The sequence below is a fragment of the Diospyros lotus genome, chromosome 13 (genome assembly GCF_014633365.1).
Source record: "Diospyros lotus cultivar Yz01 chromosome 13, ASM1463336v1, whole genome shotgun sequence".
In the NCBI taxonomy this organism is placed as follows: domain Eukaryota; kingdom Viridiplantae; phylum Streptophyta; class Magnoliopsida; order Ericales; family Ebenaceae; genus Diospyros; species Diospyros lotus.
In genome coordinates this window covers 37,237,983-37,256,559 of record NC_068350.1, presented here as the reverse complement: position 1 = coordinate 37,256,559, position 18,577 = coordinate 37,237,983, and the positions used below count along the sequence as shown (strand labels likewise).

Genomic DNA, 18,577 nt, shown 5'->3' with positions numbered 1-18,577 from the left:
CTAATGGTACATGACTCCCAAATTGATTTTAGATGTTAGATCAAATTGTATCCAATTGAGATATAATTATAAAAATTAAAATATTTATATAAATTTATAAATTCATGTTTTTTTTTTTGCTGTTTGCCCTTATTTTTTGTAATGGATATTTAGATATACTCGAAATGGGAATTACTCATTTTTATAAAAAAATATATGAATAAAAATAAATAATAAAACAATACGTAACATTTATTTTTTTGTAAAACGTCTACCAAAACATACATTTGATGAAATAAAATAAAGGGTTTTTTTTTTCAAGAAATGACAAATATAAATTATATTTTCTATACCCTAATAGAGGTTTTTTTTGTCTATCCATCCATATAAAAGCTTTGTATTTGACCATTGGCCTTCCTCTCGCTCTTCTTAAACTACCCATCCGATCGTTTTTAAAAAATGATTATTTCTTAAAATTTTGTATTAGATGTTAAAAGAATAATCCACTAAGGAGAGTGAGATTGTGAGAACGAGATATATTTATGATCAGACAATACGAGTAATTTAAAATTTTAAATAAGGTATATTAAGAAAAGATGTGTTTGTTATGTTTTTTATCTTTAATCGATAAAAAAAAGAATTCGTAAAATAACATTACTTATTAATAGAACACATTTGATGAAATTATATTATAAATTATTTTCAATAAATTATTTATATTATGAGGTAAACTGATGGATAATGAAAAAACATGAAAAAAACAACAAATTGAACGCGTCTTCTATTTTCTTTCTAGTCATCCATAACCTTGAGAGAAAAGAAAAGAAAAGAAAAGAAAAAATCCAAATTTTCCAGGAAAAGCCAACATGGACAGTACCACTGTCACTGGATCTTTGCATTTCTTCACCTGCCCCTATCTCTCTCTCTCTGTATTTTTCATCATATCTACCCTTTATCTCTCTAGAAACCTTCAGTCTGCTTATTTTCTTCTCTTTTCCTCTCTCCGTTTCTGTATATTCTCAGAAGAATTCCAATCTTTTCTTTTCAAGTCTTGAAAGCCGATAAAGTTAGAGAGAGAGAAACACCCCACACAGCAATTATTCACTTTTCTTTATAGTACCCACCCTTCTTTCCCTCTGTCCCTGTATTGCCAGCTTTGCGTGCCATCCTCTTACTCTCTCTCTCTCTAAACCTCGATTCACCATCTTCTTCAGGGAAGAGAGGATAGAGATCTCAGGAGGTACGTTGATCTCCTGATCACTGTTTGATCGGGATTGATTTAGATCTCTTGTGTTTTTTCTGGGTGCTTATTGCCCTGTTGTTTCTAACTTGACTTCGATTTGAATTTCCATGCGTTGATCCGAGCTAAGATGGTCATTTGGTTATTCGGGTATTCTTTAGTTATGGTTGGAATTTTGGTTAAATTATTATAATCCCAGAAATGACGGATTGTTAATTTCAATAGCTTTATTGATTTGTTGTTAATTTTAATGTCCTTAATCTGCTGTTGATCAGTGGTCTCCGGTTGTTGATCTCTGCTATTTCACGTGTGATTCAGTGCGTTCTTTTTCGAACTCAGAGTGGCTGACGCATCATTGTTTGGGATGCAAAAGTGATTCGGATCTGAATATGACGGAGAAAATCTTTGTGTTGACCTATGTTATGTGATATTCAAGTGGACTTATTGGGTTTTGATTTTGTGATGATACTTGAGATCAGTAGTTTGAGTTATACCATGACAAAACAAGCATTGCTGAATCTGAAAGCGATTGGATCTTTGTCTTAGGCAGTCTTCTTCTGCTGTAGTGAGTATGAAGTTGATATATGCACAATTATATTCAGTTTTTTTTTTTTCTTTGTGCGTGCGTGCGTGTGTGTGTGTGTGTGGGGGGGGGGGGGGGGGGGGGTTGGGGTTGGGATTACACTCGCACCCTTGAAGTTTCACTAAATTACGAGTGCCCTTCTCATTCTGAAATTACACTGATCTTTCCTCAATAAAAAAAATGTTAAGACACAGATTTAATGTGGTTTGACATTGTCCCTACCTCCTTGGGCAAAAGAAGAGTTGAAATTAACTATGAGAATAATAGGCCTACAAGAGTGAGGAACTCACTCGACCCCAACATGCCAATACACCCATCCCACAATGTGTTTGACATTCACCATACTCTGAATTATGCATCACCTTCTGAATGATATGGTATGAGGAGTTATTTATAGAGAAGGGCCAGTCAGGATCATGAATCCAAGCTCACTAAGGTTTGGATTGGTTTATGGAAATCCTATATCTTCCATACTTTGGATTGGGTTAATCTCAACATGAAAAACTACTAAAGGGCTCTAGGTTGGATGATTCTTCATTTTATTTACAATAAAATTTATAGTTTCTTTGCTTGAATAAAAAAAGAATAAAAAGTCTCTTTGCTTGCCTTACCCTTCACATCCATCTCACTGCATTATTGACAGCCTCATTTTTAGTACTAGTATAACAGTACCAATTTGTAACCACCCCTCACCTCCCTCCCTATTTTTTGGTGTTCAAATGACACTGAAGTGCCACAATTAGATTGCAGAGACTTCCACATTCAAATTAAGTATCAGAAACATGATGCACTCTAAATCAGCACAACATCACTTTTAGAATCCCCAGAAACTTTCTTGTTCCCAGTTGAACAAATAAATGGATCCCTTTTTTAAATAAATTGTATATCAGGCCAATTCTCTTATGCTTTCTTAGAGGTTTTCCCAAAGTTGTGCCACATCACTTGCTGCACCCCAAATCCAAATAGCCTGCTGCAGAACATAAACAAATGACAAGAACAATATGAAGGAGGATTATTTTCCTGATGGTTTCTATCTTAACATATTCATCCTTTATGGAAGTCATCATGATGAATAAAAGGCACATGTACTTTTAGACCAGAATCCCTACTGATGTTTATTTGTGTTTGATGAATTTCCCAATTGATATAAAGCCCTTTTCCTCCCTTCTGCTTTGGCAATTCTATGTTGTAGCATTTTACTTTTCTTATGCATAATGTTTCAAACCATTCTAAATACAAAGCTTAAATGGCTTCATGGTCTGCCTTTTATAGATTTGACATCATCCAGGGCAGAAAGATGTAATACTTGCATCAGCTAAAATAGATGATTATGTTTTTTTTTTTTTTTTTTTACATTTAACAATTATTTTTCCTTATCTTCTTGCATTTTTCTGTATGCAGTAGCCAGTTCTGGAATTCTCAGATTACAGATTGCGAAGATTGAAAGCTCTTGTTTTATCTGCACTGTTGTTGAAACAAACAATAATCCAAAAGGATTACAAATATGTCTAGCTCTGCAAAGACTTTGGAACCTGCATTTCAGGGAGCTGGTCAGAGAGTGTATCCTTACTTGAATAAGTGTGCTTGATGATTGATAGAAAAATAGTTTTCCTTTCTATGCTAACAAGTTAGCAAGAATAGTGTATTTTTGACCATTTGTGTTGGGTATATTTGCAGTGAATATCATTATTTTATTTGCATTGCTAATCTGAAAGATGTCTTCTTTCCATTCACATTATCTTTGTGAAAAATGAAAAATGAAAAAGGGCTATGGACAATGTGTATCTCTGGAAAAGCCTTACAACCCTGATTTCAGGGAGCTTGGTCAGAGAGTGCATCTTTACTTTGAAGATTTGTGTATGATACCAATGGGAATTTTTTTTTCCCATCCTATGCTAATAGGAAAGAATAGTGTTTTCTTCCTTTGCCTATTTACGTATGCTTACATTGGATATTATAATTTTACTCCCTGCTGATACGAAACAGAACCAGTCTATTGTTTTACCTCCTTGTGTGGTTTGTGGACGCATACATTTTTTTTTCTTTTCCTTTTCCTTTTTTTGGGTTTCTAGGGATGAGATTAAATGCATTAATTTCATTAATTGGATGAGTTTTTTTTTTGGGCTGTGTGAATGTTTGTGTAGGATTATAAAATAGTTATGTGGCCTCCATTGCACTTTCACTTCTAAATTTTAACTTAACACCTAATAGAGGGACTGAAATTTGGAGAATTGAGAACTTCCAGCCAGTTCCTTTACCAAAATCTGATTATGGTAAATTCTACTCTGGTGATTCATACATTGTCTTGCAGGTAAATTTACACATCTAGTTGTATTTTATATTTAAATTTTATGTAAACCTTCGTTCCCTCGAGGGGTCAGATGCTCCAATGTTAGGCTTCTTATTAGTTATAATTTCTACAGACAACTCCTGGAAAAGGAGGTGCTTATTTTTATGACATATACTTCTGGCTCGGAAAAGATACAAGCCAGGTATGTTGTAGGCTTTCTGTTCCTCTGTTATCCTTATTTATGCTCTTCCCCAGAATTACTTTCTCATTTGTTTTAATGAACTTTTACTAGGATGAAGCTGGAACAGCAGCCATTAAATCTATTGAGCTTGATGTAGTTCTTGGTGGGCGTGCTGTACAACACAGAGAGCTCCAAGGTCATGAATCTGACAAGTTTCTCTCTTTCTTCAAACCTTGTATTATACCTTTGGAGGGTGGCTTTGCATCTGGATTTAAGAAACCTGAAGAGGAAAAGTTTGAAACACGGCTGTACATTTGTAAAGGAAAACGAGTTGTCAAACTAAAGCAGGTCTGGGAGCCCCAACATGAATATTGCATACTTGTCATGTTTTTATACTGAATATGAATCTAATCTTGATCAAGGGAATGAACAGAACTTCTTTGTCAATCCAGGTTCCTTTTTCTCGTTCCTCACTCAACCATGATGATGTGTTTATCTTGGACACAAAAGATAAGATATTTCAATTCAATGGTGCAAACTCCAATATTCAGGAAAGGGCCAAGGCACTGGAAGTAATCCAATTTTTGAAAGACAAGCATCATGAAGGGAAATGTGATGTTGCAATTGTTGGTGAGTCTCATGAAAACTTCTGTAATATCATCTTTTCCTACTTATGAATCGGAAATATATATCATTTAACCTAGCTCTTTGGTTTTACTTTCCTATTTTTCTTGTCTTGGGGTGCTCTAGGATGTTTGTCTAGAACTTTTGAACATCCATCAAGATACACTTCTGAAACTTTTTCCAAATACAGTGCCCTTGTGCCTGGGCGGAGGGAAAGATGATGTTGCAAACCCATGACCTCCATTTTGGAAGTCTGGGATTCTGCCAACTATTCTAGCCTTGTGTTATGCTTCTGGATCTTCTATTACAAATAGTTTCTTATTACTCATTCACTATTTATTTTTGCATGTAAATATCGATGGCACAGATGATGGGAAGCTACAAACTGAGTCAGATTCTGGTGAATTCTGGGTCATCTTTGGCGGGTTTGCCCCAATTAGCAAAAAGGTTGCTAGTGAAGATGATGTTATTCCAGAGAAGACTCCTCCTAAACTCTATAGGTAATCTCCTCCCCTCTACCTTCACTAGCTCCAGTAGCAGGACAAAGATGTGGTAAGAAAGTCTTACAGGCCACTTAATGCCTTCCACGGGGACTTCAAATTGGGAATGTTGTAATAGGGGTATTTTCATGTTACTTTAGAATGTGGTTGGATTATTCATTGCATAAATCAAGATGGAGAAAAGTGATTTTCCTAAACAGGACTACTCCAAATGCTGCATGACAATAATTTCTTCCATTCCCTCTTGGACATGAAGAGGGTAATATTATGTGGCATGTGTATTCCCAAATTAGAACCATAAACCCTCTAATTCTTTTTGTCATTGGGACAAGAAAAAGCTCACACTTGAAAGCTAAAAAAAGGAGAAAAAATTATAAACTTCACTTGATGTGGGATGATCCTTCTTATTAACCTGAATTTCATTTAAGTTCAAGTTCATCTGTAAATAGCATTGCCATTTTTATGTTGAAATTACAAAATATAGATTGTATTGGTATATTCACAATGTGTGATACATATCCCAGTTCCTTAAGTCTTAAGGGTTTAAAGAGGTTGGACTCCTTGATGCACTCTTGAACCCAACACAACCTAAACATCCTAGGTGTTCCTGTTGTGTCTAGTTGAGGTGTTAGATCATTCAACATGATTGTAGGCTTGCAGCTTCTTCTCATTTTTAATTTGTAATCAATAACTGGGTTAGAAATGGAAATCACTTCCAAGTAACTATGCATGGCTTACACCTTCTGGATTCATACATTAAAAAATGCTCTGCTTGCACTAATGGTGGATTTGAACACCTAAATAATCACCTGTTGTTGGAAAGGATGCGTTTGCTAGAGGATCTCAAAAAGCATAGATGATTGTGATAATCACCCTAAATAATCATATGTGGTTGTTGATGCTCATGTTAAAATGTAGAAGGACGAGAAAAAATAGCCAATTGGGATTCCAAAATGATTGCCCTTACCATGTGAAAATGTAGTGAAGAAGTGGCTGAAGATTTTGAAAGCGAAGCAATTAAGATTCCTGGCCATTATCTGTCTTCCTATGACTAAGTAGTTTATCATTTGATCGTATGGTTGTCCAATGGCTCTTGCTTTCTGTTGTTTGAGACTGGTTGTCCAGGAACTTCTTTTGCACCTTTAGATGAGGGTTGAAATTTTTATTCTCCAATAAAAAGACTCAAGCTTGAGTCCCAGGAAGTTACATATTCAAAAAGGAATTTTTTTTTTTTTAAAAAAATAGTGATTTAACTAGTTCAACTATGTAGGTGTAGTGCAGTAAAAAAAAAAAAAAAAATCTGACAGTAACCTTTTAGGGTAAATTGCACTTGGACCCTATGGTTTGGGTCATTTGCATTGAGAACCCTTGTAGTTTAAAAATGGCTCTAGATGTCTTAGTGATTTATATTTTTTGCATATACTGTTCCATCACAAACTTTGTTAATTAGACCAATATTAACATAAATTAAGTTAAATTAACTAAAATTTAATAAGAATGAAAAAATTTAAAAGAAGGATGGTTCATGGCGGTTTTGTATTGACTACAACCAACTAAATGAAATTACCATCAAGGACAAATTTCCCATCTCTCTTATTGAAGATTTGCTAGATGAATTGAAACATGCCATTTTTTTCACTAAACTTGACCTAAGATCCGGCTACCATCAAATCCAAATGAACCCCCTTGACATACCTAAGACTGTTTTTTGTACCCACCATGGCCACTATGAGTTTCTTGTCATGCCATTTGGCCTAACAAATGCTCCAGCCTTCTTTCAATCACTCATGAACCAAATCTTTGAACCCCACCTCAGAGACTTTGTACCGGCGTTCTTTGATGACATTTTGCTATAATTGTGCTGATCTAGCCTTGATCCTAGAATATTCTAGGATCAGTGTTCTATGTAAATATCATGTAAATATAGAAAGATAATAATGGTAGGATGCTTGGAATTATTTCTTTCCTTCTTTGCTAGTAATCCTCTCCTTAAAAGAGGATGTTGTACACAATTGTTTAGTATCAATTTAGAGATTTCTAGTCTGATTTCTAAGTTGGTATCAGAGCCAAAATCAAATCACAGTCATACACTGTGAAAAAAGACCACCCTAGGCTGCTCGGTTAGTCATCTGAATCAAGCCGCTAGCACCTCTCCGACAGCAACCCTTAGTTGCCGCCAATCTCAGATCTGTCGGCCTCTCTTCATTGGCAACTCTCAGTCGCCATCCCCAAACAAATCCGACGCTGCCGACCGCGCTCCCAGACGCTGTTGCTGTTCGCGAGTCCTTGCTGCTGCTCGCGATCCCTGTGCTGCTTGCAATCCCAGCGTCGTCACCTCCCAGCACTGCTGTCGCTACCTCCCAGAGTTGTTGTTGCCTTGTCCCAGTGTCGCTGCCTCTCAGAGTCGCTGCTATCTCAACCTCCCATAACTGTTGTCGCTGCCTCCCAAAAGTAGCTGCTAGCCTTACACCAGCGGCTTCTTTCCTGATCATAATCAAGTAGTTTAATCCTTCTTAGCCATGTCCGAAGTTACCTTTGAAATTTCTGTCGTTGCTGTCCCAACAAGACTGTAACGGCTAAAATGGTGATAACTTTCTTCGTTGGTCTCAATCAGTCCGGATGTATATTCGTGGGCAAGGGAAAATTGGCTATCTTACTGGGGACAAGAAGGAACCTGCAGCGGATGACCCATCCCATTCTATTTTGGATACTAAAAACTCCATGGTAATGACATGGCTAGTCAATTCCATGGATGAAGATATCAGTTCCAATTATATGTGCTATGCTACTGCAAAGGAATTGTGGGACAATGTCAATCAGATGTACTCTGACCTGGGGAATCAATCTCAAGTTTTTGAATTAACTTTGAAACTGGGAGAGATCCGACAAGGAGATAATTCTGTCACTAAGTACTTCCATTCTTTGAAGCGATTGTGGCAAGATCTTGATCTCTTCAACACATATGAGTGGAAATCTACAGATGATTGCAACCACCACAAGAAACTAGTTGAAGATAGCCGTATTTACAAGTTTCTAGCTGGCCTTAATATCGAGTTTGATGAAGTGCGAGGAAGGATCATTGGCCGGTCTCCTCTTCCGCCTATTGGTGACGTATTTGCCGAAGTTAGAAGAGAGGAAAGCCGAAGGAGTGTCATGCTAGGAAAAAAGGCCACTGGTGAGTCACTTGAAAATTCTGCCCTAATTGCGGATTCTACTGCCTACAAGGCTACAAATTACCAGCGCCAAAGCAATGAGCGATCTCGGGTTTGGTGTGACCATTGTAACAAGCCACGCCATACTCGTGAAACTTGTTGGAAAATTCATGGCAAACCTGCTAATTGGAAGAGCAGTAAGCAAGGAGACAAGAGCCAACGTGGGGTCCCTACTGCTAATGTGGTCGATACCAGTCCCTTCAACAAAGAGCAAATTGATCAACTTTTGCAGCTGTTAAAATCTAATTCCTCATCTGGTATTCCTAGTGTTTCCTTGGCACACACAGGTAGAAAACCTAACGCCCTTTCTTGTCTTCATTTCTCTCCATGGGTTATAGATTCCGGAGCCTCTGATCATATGACTAGTTCTTCTCATTTTTTTAATACCTATACTTCTTGCTCTGGAAATGAAAAAATCAGAATTGCCGATGGTAGTTTTTCACCTATTGCCGGCAAAGGACTTATTAAACTGACTACAAATATTCATCTCACTTCTGTCCTTCATGTTCCTAACCTAGCCTGCAATCTTTTCTCGATTAGTAAACTATGCAAAGATTCTAATTGTCGTGCTACTTTCTTTGACTCTCATTGTGAATTTCAGGACCAGAGTTTGGGGACGATGATTGGGCGTGCTATGATGATTGACGGTCTTTACTACTTTGATGATATCTCTGTTGGTAATAAAAAAGCTCAGGGCTTTAATAGTATTAGTTCAATTCTTGTTCCAGATTCAATTATGCTATGGCATCTTAGACTAGGCCATCATAGTTTTGCCTATTTGAAACGTTTATTTCCTGAATTGTTTAAAGGAATAGATTATTCACTTTTTCAATGTGACAGTTGCATCTTGGCGAAAAATCATCGTTCTACATATTTACCAAAACCCTACCAAGCATCCAAACCTTTTTATATAATTCATAGTGATGTTTGGGGTCCATCTAAAATTTCTACTCTCTCTGAAAAACGGTGGTATGTTACCTTTATTGATGATCATACACGTCTGTGTTGGGTTTATTTGATGCACAAAAAATCTGAAATGGAATACTTATTCAAAAATTTTTACACTATGGTTGAAAATCAATTTCAAACCAAAATTAGTATTTTACACTCTGATAATGGTACCGAGTATTTTAATGAGCACTTGGGGGATTTTTTGATAGCTCAAGGTATTCACCATATATCTACTTGTCGAAATACTCTTCAACAGAATGGCATTGCTGAACGTAAAAATAGGCATTTACTCGAAGTCGCACGTGCCATAATGTTTTCCATGCATATTCCAAAATATTTGTGGGGTGAAGCTGTTTTGACAGCCTCCTATTTGATAAACAGAATGCCCACTAAAGTGTTAAAGTACAAAACCCCTCTAGAGTGCCTAAAAGAAGTTTTTCCCAATACTCGGTTACATTCGGATCTTCCTATCAAAGTTTTTGGGTGTACTGTGTATGTTCATATCCCTAATCAATTTCGTTCCAAACTTGACCCTAGGGCTATCAAATGTGTTTTTTTGGGTTATACCTCTCATAAAAAAGGCTATAAGTGTTATGATCCTTATACCAAAAAAATCCATATCAGTATGGATGTTTCGTTTTTCGAAAAACACCCCTATTTTACCCAAAATTCTCTTCAGGGGGAGACACATGAAGTTGATGATAATTTTTGGGATGTTTCTATCCCGCTCCCAAATGCAATTTGCCCTACTCTAGAACCACATGTTTCTAATAATGGTCACTTAAGAGATTCTGGTTCTTTGGGGCCAAGTGAAGGGGTTTCTCATGCAGGGAGAGAAGTACTACAAATCGATCATCATGATTTGAATTCTAAGCTTCAGGTTTATACTAGGCAGAGATTTCATCAAAGGAACAAAGACCTGAATGTCAACTCTGCACAAAACCAGTCTGAAAACCCGAGCAATGGCACTGTAAGTTCAAGAAATTCTACTTCAACGTCTAGTTTGCTTCCTTCAATTTTACCCAATAGTTCCTCAGTTGATTCTTCAAATATTAACAATTGTTCTCCTACTAGTCCTGATCTTGATATTCCTATAGCAATTAGGAAAGGTGTCAGAAGTTGCACACAACATCCTATTGCTAAATATCTCTCTTACCATAGACTATCAAAAAATCATAAAGCTTTCACATCTAGGATTTCACACTTGTTTGTTCCAAGGACTATACAGGAAGCGTTGGATGACCCGAATTGGAAATTGGCAATCACAGAAGAGATGAATGCTCTAAGGCGAAGTGGCACTTGGGAGATAGTCTACCTACCCAAAGGCAAGAAAATAGTAGGATGTAAGTTGGTATTTACAATAAAGTGTAAAGCTGATGGGAGTGTTGATAGGTACAAAGCCAGAGTAGTGGCTAAAGGCTTCACCCAAACTTATGGGATTGACTATCAGGAGACCTTTGCGCCTGTTGCTAAAATAAACTCTATCAGAGTCCTGTTGTTTCTTGCAGTAAATTTAGATTGGCCTCTACACTAGCTTGATGTCAAAAATGCGTTTCTTAATGGTGATCTTGAAGAAGAGGTCTTCATGAGTTTGCCTCCAGGATTTGAAAAGAAATTTGGGAGCGACAAAGTATGTAGACTAAAGAAATCCTTGTACGGTCTCAAACAGTCACCGAGAGCATGGTTTGAACGCCTTGGAAGGGCAATTACCAGTTATGGCTTCCTTCAGAGTCAGGCAGATCACACTATATTTTATAAACACTCAAAAGATGGTAAAGTTGCAATTTTGATTGTTTATGTTGATGACATTATTTTAACTGGTGATGATGAGATAGAGTTAACAGCCCTCAAGAAGAAACTTGCGAAGGAGTTCCAAATTAAAGACTTAGGAATTCTAAAATACTTTCTTGGAATGGAGTTTGCAAGATCCAAAGAAGGTATTTTTGTCAGTCAGAGAAAATATGTTCTTGATCCTCTTGGAGAGACAGGTTTACTCGGTTGCAGGATGTCGGAGACTCCCATTGAGCCTAATGTGAAACTACAGGCTGCTAAAACTGAAGAAGTGAAGAACAGGGAACAATATCAAAGACTTGTGGGTAGGTTAATTTACTTATCTCATACGCGGCCTGATATTGCTTTTGCAGTTAGTATGGCAAGTCAATTTATGCACTCACCAGGGCCAGAGCATTTCGAGGTGGTCTACAGAATTCTAAGATATCTAAAAGGGACACCTGACAAAGGGCTAATGTTCAAGAAACATGGTCACCTGCAAGTTGAGATCTACACTGATGCAGATTGGGCAGGAAGTATTGATGATAGAAGATCTACTTCAGGCTATTGTTCTTTTGTTGGGGGAAACTTAGTCACCTGGCGAAGTAAAAAACAAAATGTGGTGGCTAGAAGTAGTGCAGAAGCAAAATTTAGAGCTGTTGCCCATGGAATTTGTGAGGGAATGTGGATCAAACGAATTCTTGAAGAACTGAAGTTTTCTCACTTTGTACCTATAAAAGTATATTGCGATAACAAAGCTGCTATTTCTATAGCTCATAATCCAGTATTACATGACCGTACAAAACATATAGAGGTGGACAAACATTTCATTAAGGAGAAGATCGATGCTGGAATAATATGCATGCCATACTTTCCAACAACAGAACAAATTGCTGATGTTCTAACTAAGGGTCTACATAAGAAGCAGTTTGATAAACTTATTGGTAAGCTGGCTATGGAAGACATCTACAAACCAGCTTGAGGGGGAGTGCTGGAATTGTGCTGATCTAGCCTTGATCCTAGAATATTCTAGGATCAGTGTTCTATGTAAATATCATGTAAATATAGAAAGATAATAATGGTAGGATGCTTGGAATTATTTCTTTCCTTCTTTGCTAGTAATCCTCTCCTTAAAAGAGGATGTTGTACACAATTGTTTAGTATCAATTTAGAGATTTCTGGTCTGATTTCTAAGTCATTTTGATATATAGCCCCACCTTTGACCTTCATTTAAAACACTTAAAAGACTGCATTTGAGATTCTCGAACTTAATAGGTTGTATATCAAGAGGTCAAAGTGTGTCTTTGCACAAAGTTAGGTGGAGTATTTGGGGTATATTATTTTTGGATAGGGAGCGAGTACAAACCCAAATAAAGTAGCAGCCATGAGCAATTGGCCAAGGCCTATAACCCTTAAGGCCTTAAGAGCTTTTTTGGGGCTGACTGACTATTATAGAAGATTTGTGAAAGGGTATGGAGGAATCAACAAACCACTAATAGATTTGTTGAAGAAGGATAGCTTTGTGTGGAGTCAGGAGGCAGAGATTGCTTTTGAATTGCTAAAGAAGTCAATGAGTGAAGCCATAGTGCTAAGTTTGCTTGATTTTAGCAAAATTTTTGTGGTTGAGACAGATGCAAGTGGGACAAGTATAGGGTTTGTTCTCATGCAGGAGGGAAGACCCTTACCCTTTATAAACTAGGCCTCAGCACATATGAGAAGGAGCTTCTAGCAATCATATTTACAGTGGAGAAGTGGAGACACTACTTAGAGGGGAGGAGGTTTATTATTAAAATGGACCATGAGAGCTTGAGGTTTCTATTACAGCAAAAACTCCACACCCATTTGCAAAAGAAGAGGATGACCAAGCTAATGGGTTTAGATTATGTTATTCAATATAGGAAGGGAAAAGAGAACATTGCAGTAGATGCCTTTTCCAGATGTATGGCGGAAGGAATGGTAGCTTCTATCACTGCCGTGATACCCAATTGGTGCCAGGAAGCGGCAAGAAGTTATGAGGGGCATGAGCAGGTCAAGACCCTCCTAGAGCAATTGATTATAGGCCCAGGGAGTAAACAGGGGTATACCTATGCAAACGGGATGACAAGATATAAGGGGAAGCTAGTTGTTGGGAGCAGTGAGGATTTGAAGAAGAAGATATTCCAGGCCCTACATGAGTCACCTATGGGGGGCCACTCAGGAGTACATAACACTTATCACAAGATTAAGCAATTGTTTTGTTGGCCTAAGCTCAAGGAGGAAGTAATGCAGTATGTTTCAACATGTGATGTATGTAAGAGGTGCAAACATGAGACTGTAGCCTATCTGGGGTTACTACAACCACTTGGTATCCCAAGTCAGGCATGGAAGAGTGTGTCAATGGACTTTATAGAAGGGTTACCAAAATCTGAAGGGAGGGATTGCATATTTGTTGTGGTAGATTGGTTTACAAAATTTGCCCACTTCCTAAGTTGAACCCACCCCTACACTGCACAAGAAGCAGCTCGGGTCTTTCTAGATCAAGTGGTGAAGGTGCATGGTGTTCCCAAGACTCTAATATCTGATAGGGATAAGGTATTTTACCAGTCTTCTATGGAAGACTTTGTGGAAATCCTTAGGGGCTAGATTGAACCTATCCACTGCCTATCACCCCCAGATATATGGGCAAACGGAAAGGGTCAATCAATACTTGGAGACTTATTTGCAGTGCTTGTGTTTTGTGAACCCTAAAAGTTGTCACAAATGGCTTTCTATGGCACAATGGTGGTATAATTCTAGCCACTGCAATGCCATCAGAATGTCCCTTTCGAAGCACTCTTTGGTTACAAGCCACCCCTACTGCCAGCCCTTCAGGGACCTATAAGTGTGGTAGCTGTGGATGAACACTTGCAACAAAGGTAGCAAGTCGTATAGCAGCTTAAAAAGGACTTGGCCATGGTTCAGAATCGTATGAAGCAATTCGCTGACAAACAGAGAAGTGAAAGTGAATTTGGTGTAGGAGAGGAAGTGTATTTAAAGCTGAAAGGACCCAGCTTAAGTCATTGACTACAGGCTCCATCTCCAAACTCAACCCTAGGTATTTTGGTCCCTTTCCTATTGTAGCCAAGGTTGGAAGTGTAGCCTATAGGCTTCGATTACCGGAGGGTACCCAGATACACCTGGTCTTTCATGTATCTTTTCTGAAGAAGGTAGTAGGGGAAGAACAGATGAGTCCCCACTTACCTCTGGGAGTCCTGGAGACCAGTGATTCCCCTTAACTAGCTGTTATTGTGGATAGGCAGGTGATCTATCGACAAAGCATACCAATCATGTACTAGTGAAGTGGTTCAACTGACATGAGGACAACAATAGCTGGGAGTACCTCCCAGACTTGCTCAATCAGTTCCCTAGAGCAGTCAGCCTACTAACCATTTCTCAAGGACAAGAAATGTCTCAAGGGGAGGGTATTTGTTATGTACCTACGGTATTAAGGGGTACTTGCATAATTGTAACGGTAAGTGGCAGTAGTAGCAGTGGCAATAGTAAATTAAACAGAAATTGGTTAGTGCTCTAGCGGATTATACTTGGATAAAGCATTAGAAGATAATACATAAGTGGTTATCAATATTTGGGCGGGAACTCGTGTACACGGGGAGGGTTATAAATTGTAGCCTACCCCACTTTTGGGAAGCATCTGGATTGTTAATGAAATATTCTTGAATTTCCTCTCCAATTCTCTCTCTCTCTCTTTTTCGTTCTCTCTCTCTTTCTGTGATTCTACCTTCTCTTTCTCTCTCATTTTTCTTTGGGAATTCTCTCAATTCCCCTGTGATCTCTATCAATTCAGAGGAGATCCAGATTGATCATTGCCGGATCCCTTAGGATCTGACAGGTAAAGTTACATTTAGACCCCCAGTGGTTTGGGCCATTTGCACAAGAAATATTCTTGAATTTCCTCTCCAATTCTCTCTTTCTCTCTCTCTCTTTTTCTGCGATTCTACCTTCTCTTTCTCTCTCATTTTCCTTTGGGAATTCTCTCAATTCCCCTGTGATCTCTATCAATTCGGAGGAGATCCAAATTGATCATTGTCAGATCCTAAGGGATCTGACAGGTAAGTTGCATTTAGACCCCCAGTGGTTTGGGCCATTTGCACAAGACCCATTATGGTTTAAAAATGTCTCTAGAGGTCCTTGTAGTTTACCTGTTTTTACTCACACACCCCTTTCATCAGTCTAAAAAAGTCTCTGGATGAGTTGTTTTGAGAAAAAAAATAAAGTTCCAAGGACCTTCAGAGACATTTTTAAAATTTATAAATGTCTCTGGCTAAGGTGTTTAAACAAAAACAGTAAGCCATGAATACCTCCAGAGACATTTTTGAACTACAGGGGGTTTCACTACAAATGACCTACATCACAGGGGGTCTGAATGCAATTTACCATTTAATTTAATAATGCAGTTGAATTTACTTTTGAATTGTTTACTAAAGGTTTAAAGAACCCATTTTTTTTCTTTTCTTTTCTTTCTTTCTTTCTTTAGTTTTTGACCACCTCAGGTTTAGTTGTTGTCTTGTCAGTATCTAATAGTGTAGATACACCCCATGCTATTACTGTTTGCTTAATGGGCCATTCAAAAGACAATAATACCCTCATAGAATTAAGAAGAATATATGACAAACGGGACAAGTAACCATTGAAGCTGATTCCTTTATATCACTAGCTTCGCCTATCAATCTTTTGTCTATAAAATGGCAAGATTGTAATTGAATGAAAATGGAATAACACATGTAGATAAACACAAAAAAATTAAGATTTTGATAAATTTTTCCTAGCCAAAAAAAAAAAAAAAAAGTCCTTACCATATGCAAATATTAAAAAAATAGGATATCAAGGGAAACTAAGCTAGGTTTTTGAAACAAACATATAGGGTACCTAAGTTTCACATATAAAAAAGAAAAATCTTGCAGATTTGTGATAGGCTTCCAATATTCAGTTAGGGATTGTAGGATCTTGAAGGGGTTTGGAAAGTAATTCGGCTAGGGGTTTCTAGAAATTAAGAGTTTGGAAATACTAGATTTAGGATTTTTAAAATCAACTAGAAATGTGTAGATTACTAGATTTTAGCAACTTCAAAAAACTAAGCAAGGATTCCTCTAATAGGTAGAGTATATAGAGTTCACATTGGAAAACAAAATAAAGGTCTTTGGGAAACAGTAAGTAGGGTTTCAGGATCCAGTTAATATCTATAGGATTTTAAATTAAAAAGGGCTATCTAGGCTAGGGTTTTCTAAGAATTATAACAAATGTAAAATTTTCCTTAACATATGATGGAATTAACTGTCAATTGATGGCAGGGGCTTTTTACAGGCTTCTCAAGTGTAGTGCGTCTGGCTGCACAAAGGGCAAACCTTAGGGGTGCCTGTTCCAATTCACCTCTTCTAAAGAACAGATAAATCCAATGGATTAAACCCAGTTCTTCATTAGTTATTTCATTTTCTTTCAGTTGGTGCTTGGTCATGGTGAGGACACCCATGGATTATGAATCAAGTAGCTAATGATCACTTGGAGTATTGCTTGTTAAACCAGTTGCAGGCAGCTTTTAGCCTTGCTGTGATTGTAATATTGACTTCAAGGAAAGTACTGTATAAGAAAAACTGATTCTGTACTGGTAAGATTAAGAAGAGTGATCGTTTTGTTTATAATTTTTATTTTTGTGTCAAACATAAAAGAGGATGCATGGTTGTCATGGAATTTAATAGTGGACTTATAGGAAAGTCTGAAGCAGACTAGGTAACCTATTACTCGTCCTGGTCTATGGAAGTTTTCTTCATCTACTATTGACATTTTACAAATGATAAATACTTTTGGCTGGCTGATTCACTTGGATAATATTCTCTTATAATTGTTGATGCTTTCTTAGGAAGACATTTATGGTTGTTGCAATATGCATTCATCAACATTAAGTCTAAGTTATGATTGCCATTTTCTGCAGCATCATTGATGGCCAGGTTAAGCCTGTAGATGGTGAACTTTCCAAATCTATCATGGAAAATAATAAATGCTATTTATTAGACTGTGGGGCAGAGGTATTCATTTGGATTGGTCGGGTAACACAAGTGGAGGACAGGAAATCTGCCAGCCAAGCTGCTGAGGTGGAAACCTAGCATTTATGTTTGATTCTTTCTTGTAACAGCCTGATTCTCAATTGGTATAAATTGCAGGAATTTGTCAGTGGCCAAAATAGGCCAAAGTCAACACATATTACTCGGATTATTCAAGGTTATGAGACATATTCATTCAAATCCAACTTTGATATGTGGCCATCAGGATCAGCACCTTCAACTGGTGAGGAGGGAAGAGGAAAAGTAGCAGGTAGATTCTTGTCTTTGTTTTTTTTGGTGTTGAAAGATTTGCTGGTTGTTATTATTGATTGTGGAACTGTTCTCTATACCTGTAGCTTTGCTGAAGCAACAAGGTGTTGGCATAAAAGGAATGACTAAAGCTGCACCTGTAAATGAGGAAGTCCCACCTTTGCTTGAAGGTGGTGGAAAAATTGAGGTCTGGTAAATAACTTGTTTTCATGGTGGTATACAGGATTATTAAACTTATGTTGGCTACTATATTAATCTGGTAAGGATATCAAATATTGTTGGTTTTCCAGGTATGGCGCATTAATGGCAGTGCCAAGACTCCAGTGCCCAAGGAGGACATAGGTAAATTTTACAGTGGAGATTGCTACATTGTTCTCTACACCTACCATTCTGGTGATAAGAAAGAAGATTACTACTTGTGCTGTTGGATAGGGAAGGATAGCATTGAGGTAATTTTCCCTTTCTGCTGTTGAGCTTGAAGTAGTGAGAAGAAAATACTCATATTGCATAATGTAGAATGAAACACGTACATCTTTTATTGCCATGTTGGTTTCTCTTCAATGATCACTCATGTTAGTTTGTAACTTATTTTTTCAGCTGCTCAATTAGGGACATAAAATAATCAAAACAACTCAGCATGATTTCATAAGTAGTTAATAGCATCATCTTCTTTCTTAGCGGTGTTCTGAAGCTAGGCTTAGAGTTATTGTTTTTATTATCTCTTCTGCTTCTATCTTATTACATGCTTAGCTTTCTCATTTATGTTTGCATGACTCTGTCTGTCCATTTTACCCACCAAGAGAGAAGCACTGTGATCCCTTTGCTTTCTGAATTAGTTGGTTGATTTCTTTTAGATGGTAGTCAGATTGCAAATGCAGATGCCGCTTCCTGTCTGATTTGAAC

General features: G+C 37.5%; 1 protein-coding gene across 5 annotated transcripts in view; it reads left to right on the top strand.

Annotated features, from left to right (window-relative positions):
• The first annotated feature begins 899 nt into the window (after positions 1-899).
• Positions 900-18,577, top strand: part of LOC127788519 (villin-2-like) — a 31,112-nt gene continuing 13,434 nt past the window's right edge. Inside the window, exons 1-12 of one of the 5 annotated variants that reach the window (XM_052316898.1) lie at positions 900-1,219; positions 1,538-1,784; positions 3,207-3,362; positions 4,014-4,113; positions 4,226-4,294; positions 4,385-4,621; positions 4,726-4,903; positions 5,265-5,397; positions 17,296-17,455; positions 17,525-17,675; positions 17,761-17,861; positions 17,965-18,123. In XM_052316898.1, coding sequence (XP_052172858.1) covers positions 3,307-3,362; positions 4,014-4,113; positions 4,226-4,294; positions 4,385-4,621; positions 4,726-4,903; positions 5,265-5,397; positions 17,296-17,455; positions 17,525-17,675; positions 17,761-17,861; positions 17,965-18,123 — 1,344 coding nt within the window. In that variant the 5' untranslated portion in view covers positions 900-1,219; positions 1,538-1,784; positions 3,207-3,306. Of the gene's footprint in view, positions 1,220-1,494; positions 1,785-3,203; positions 3,363-4,013; positions 4,114-4,225; positions 4,295-4,384; positions 4,622-4,725; positions 4,904-5,264; positions 5,398-17,295; positions 17,456-17,524; positions 17,676-17,760; positions 17,862-17,964; positions 18,124-18,577 lie in introns of all 5 variants that reach the window. The other 4 variants (XM_052316896.1, XM_052316897.1, XM_052316899.1 and 1 more) reach the window with 4 other exon arrangements.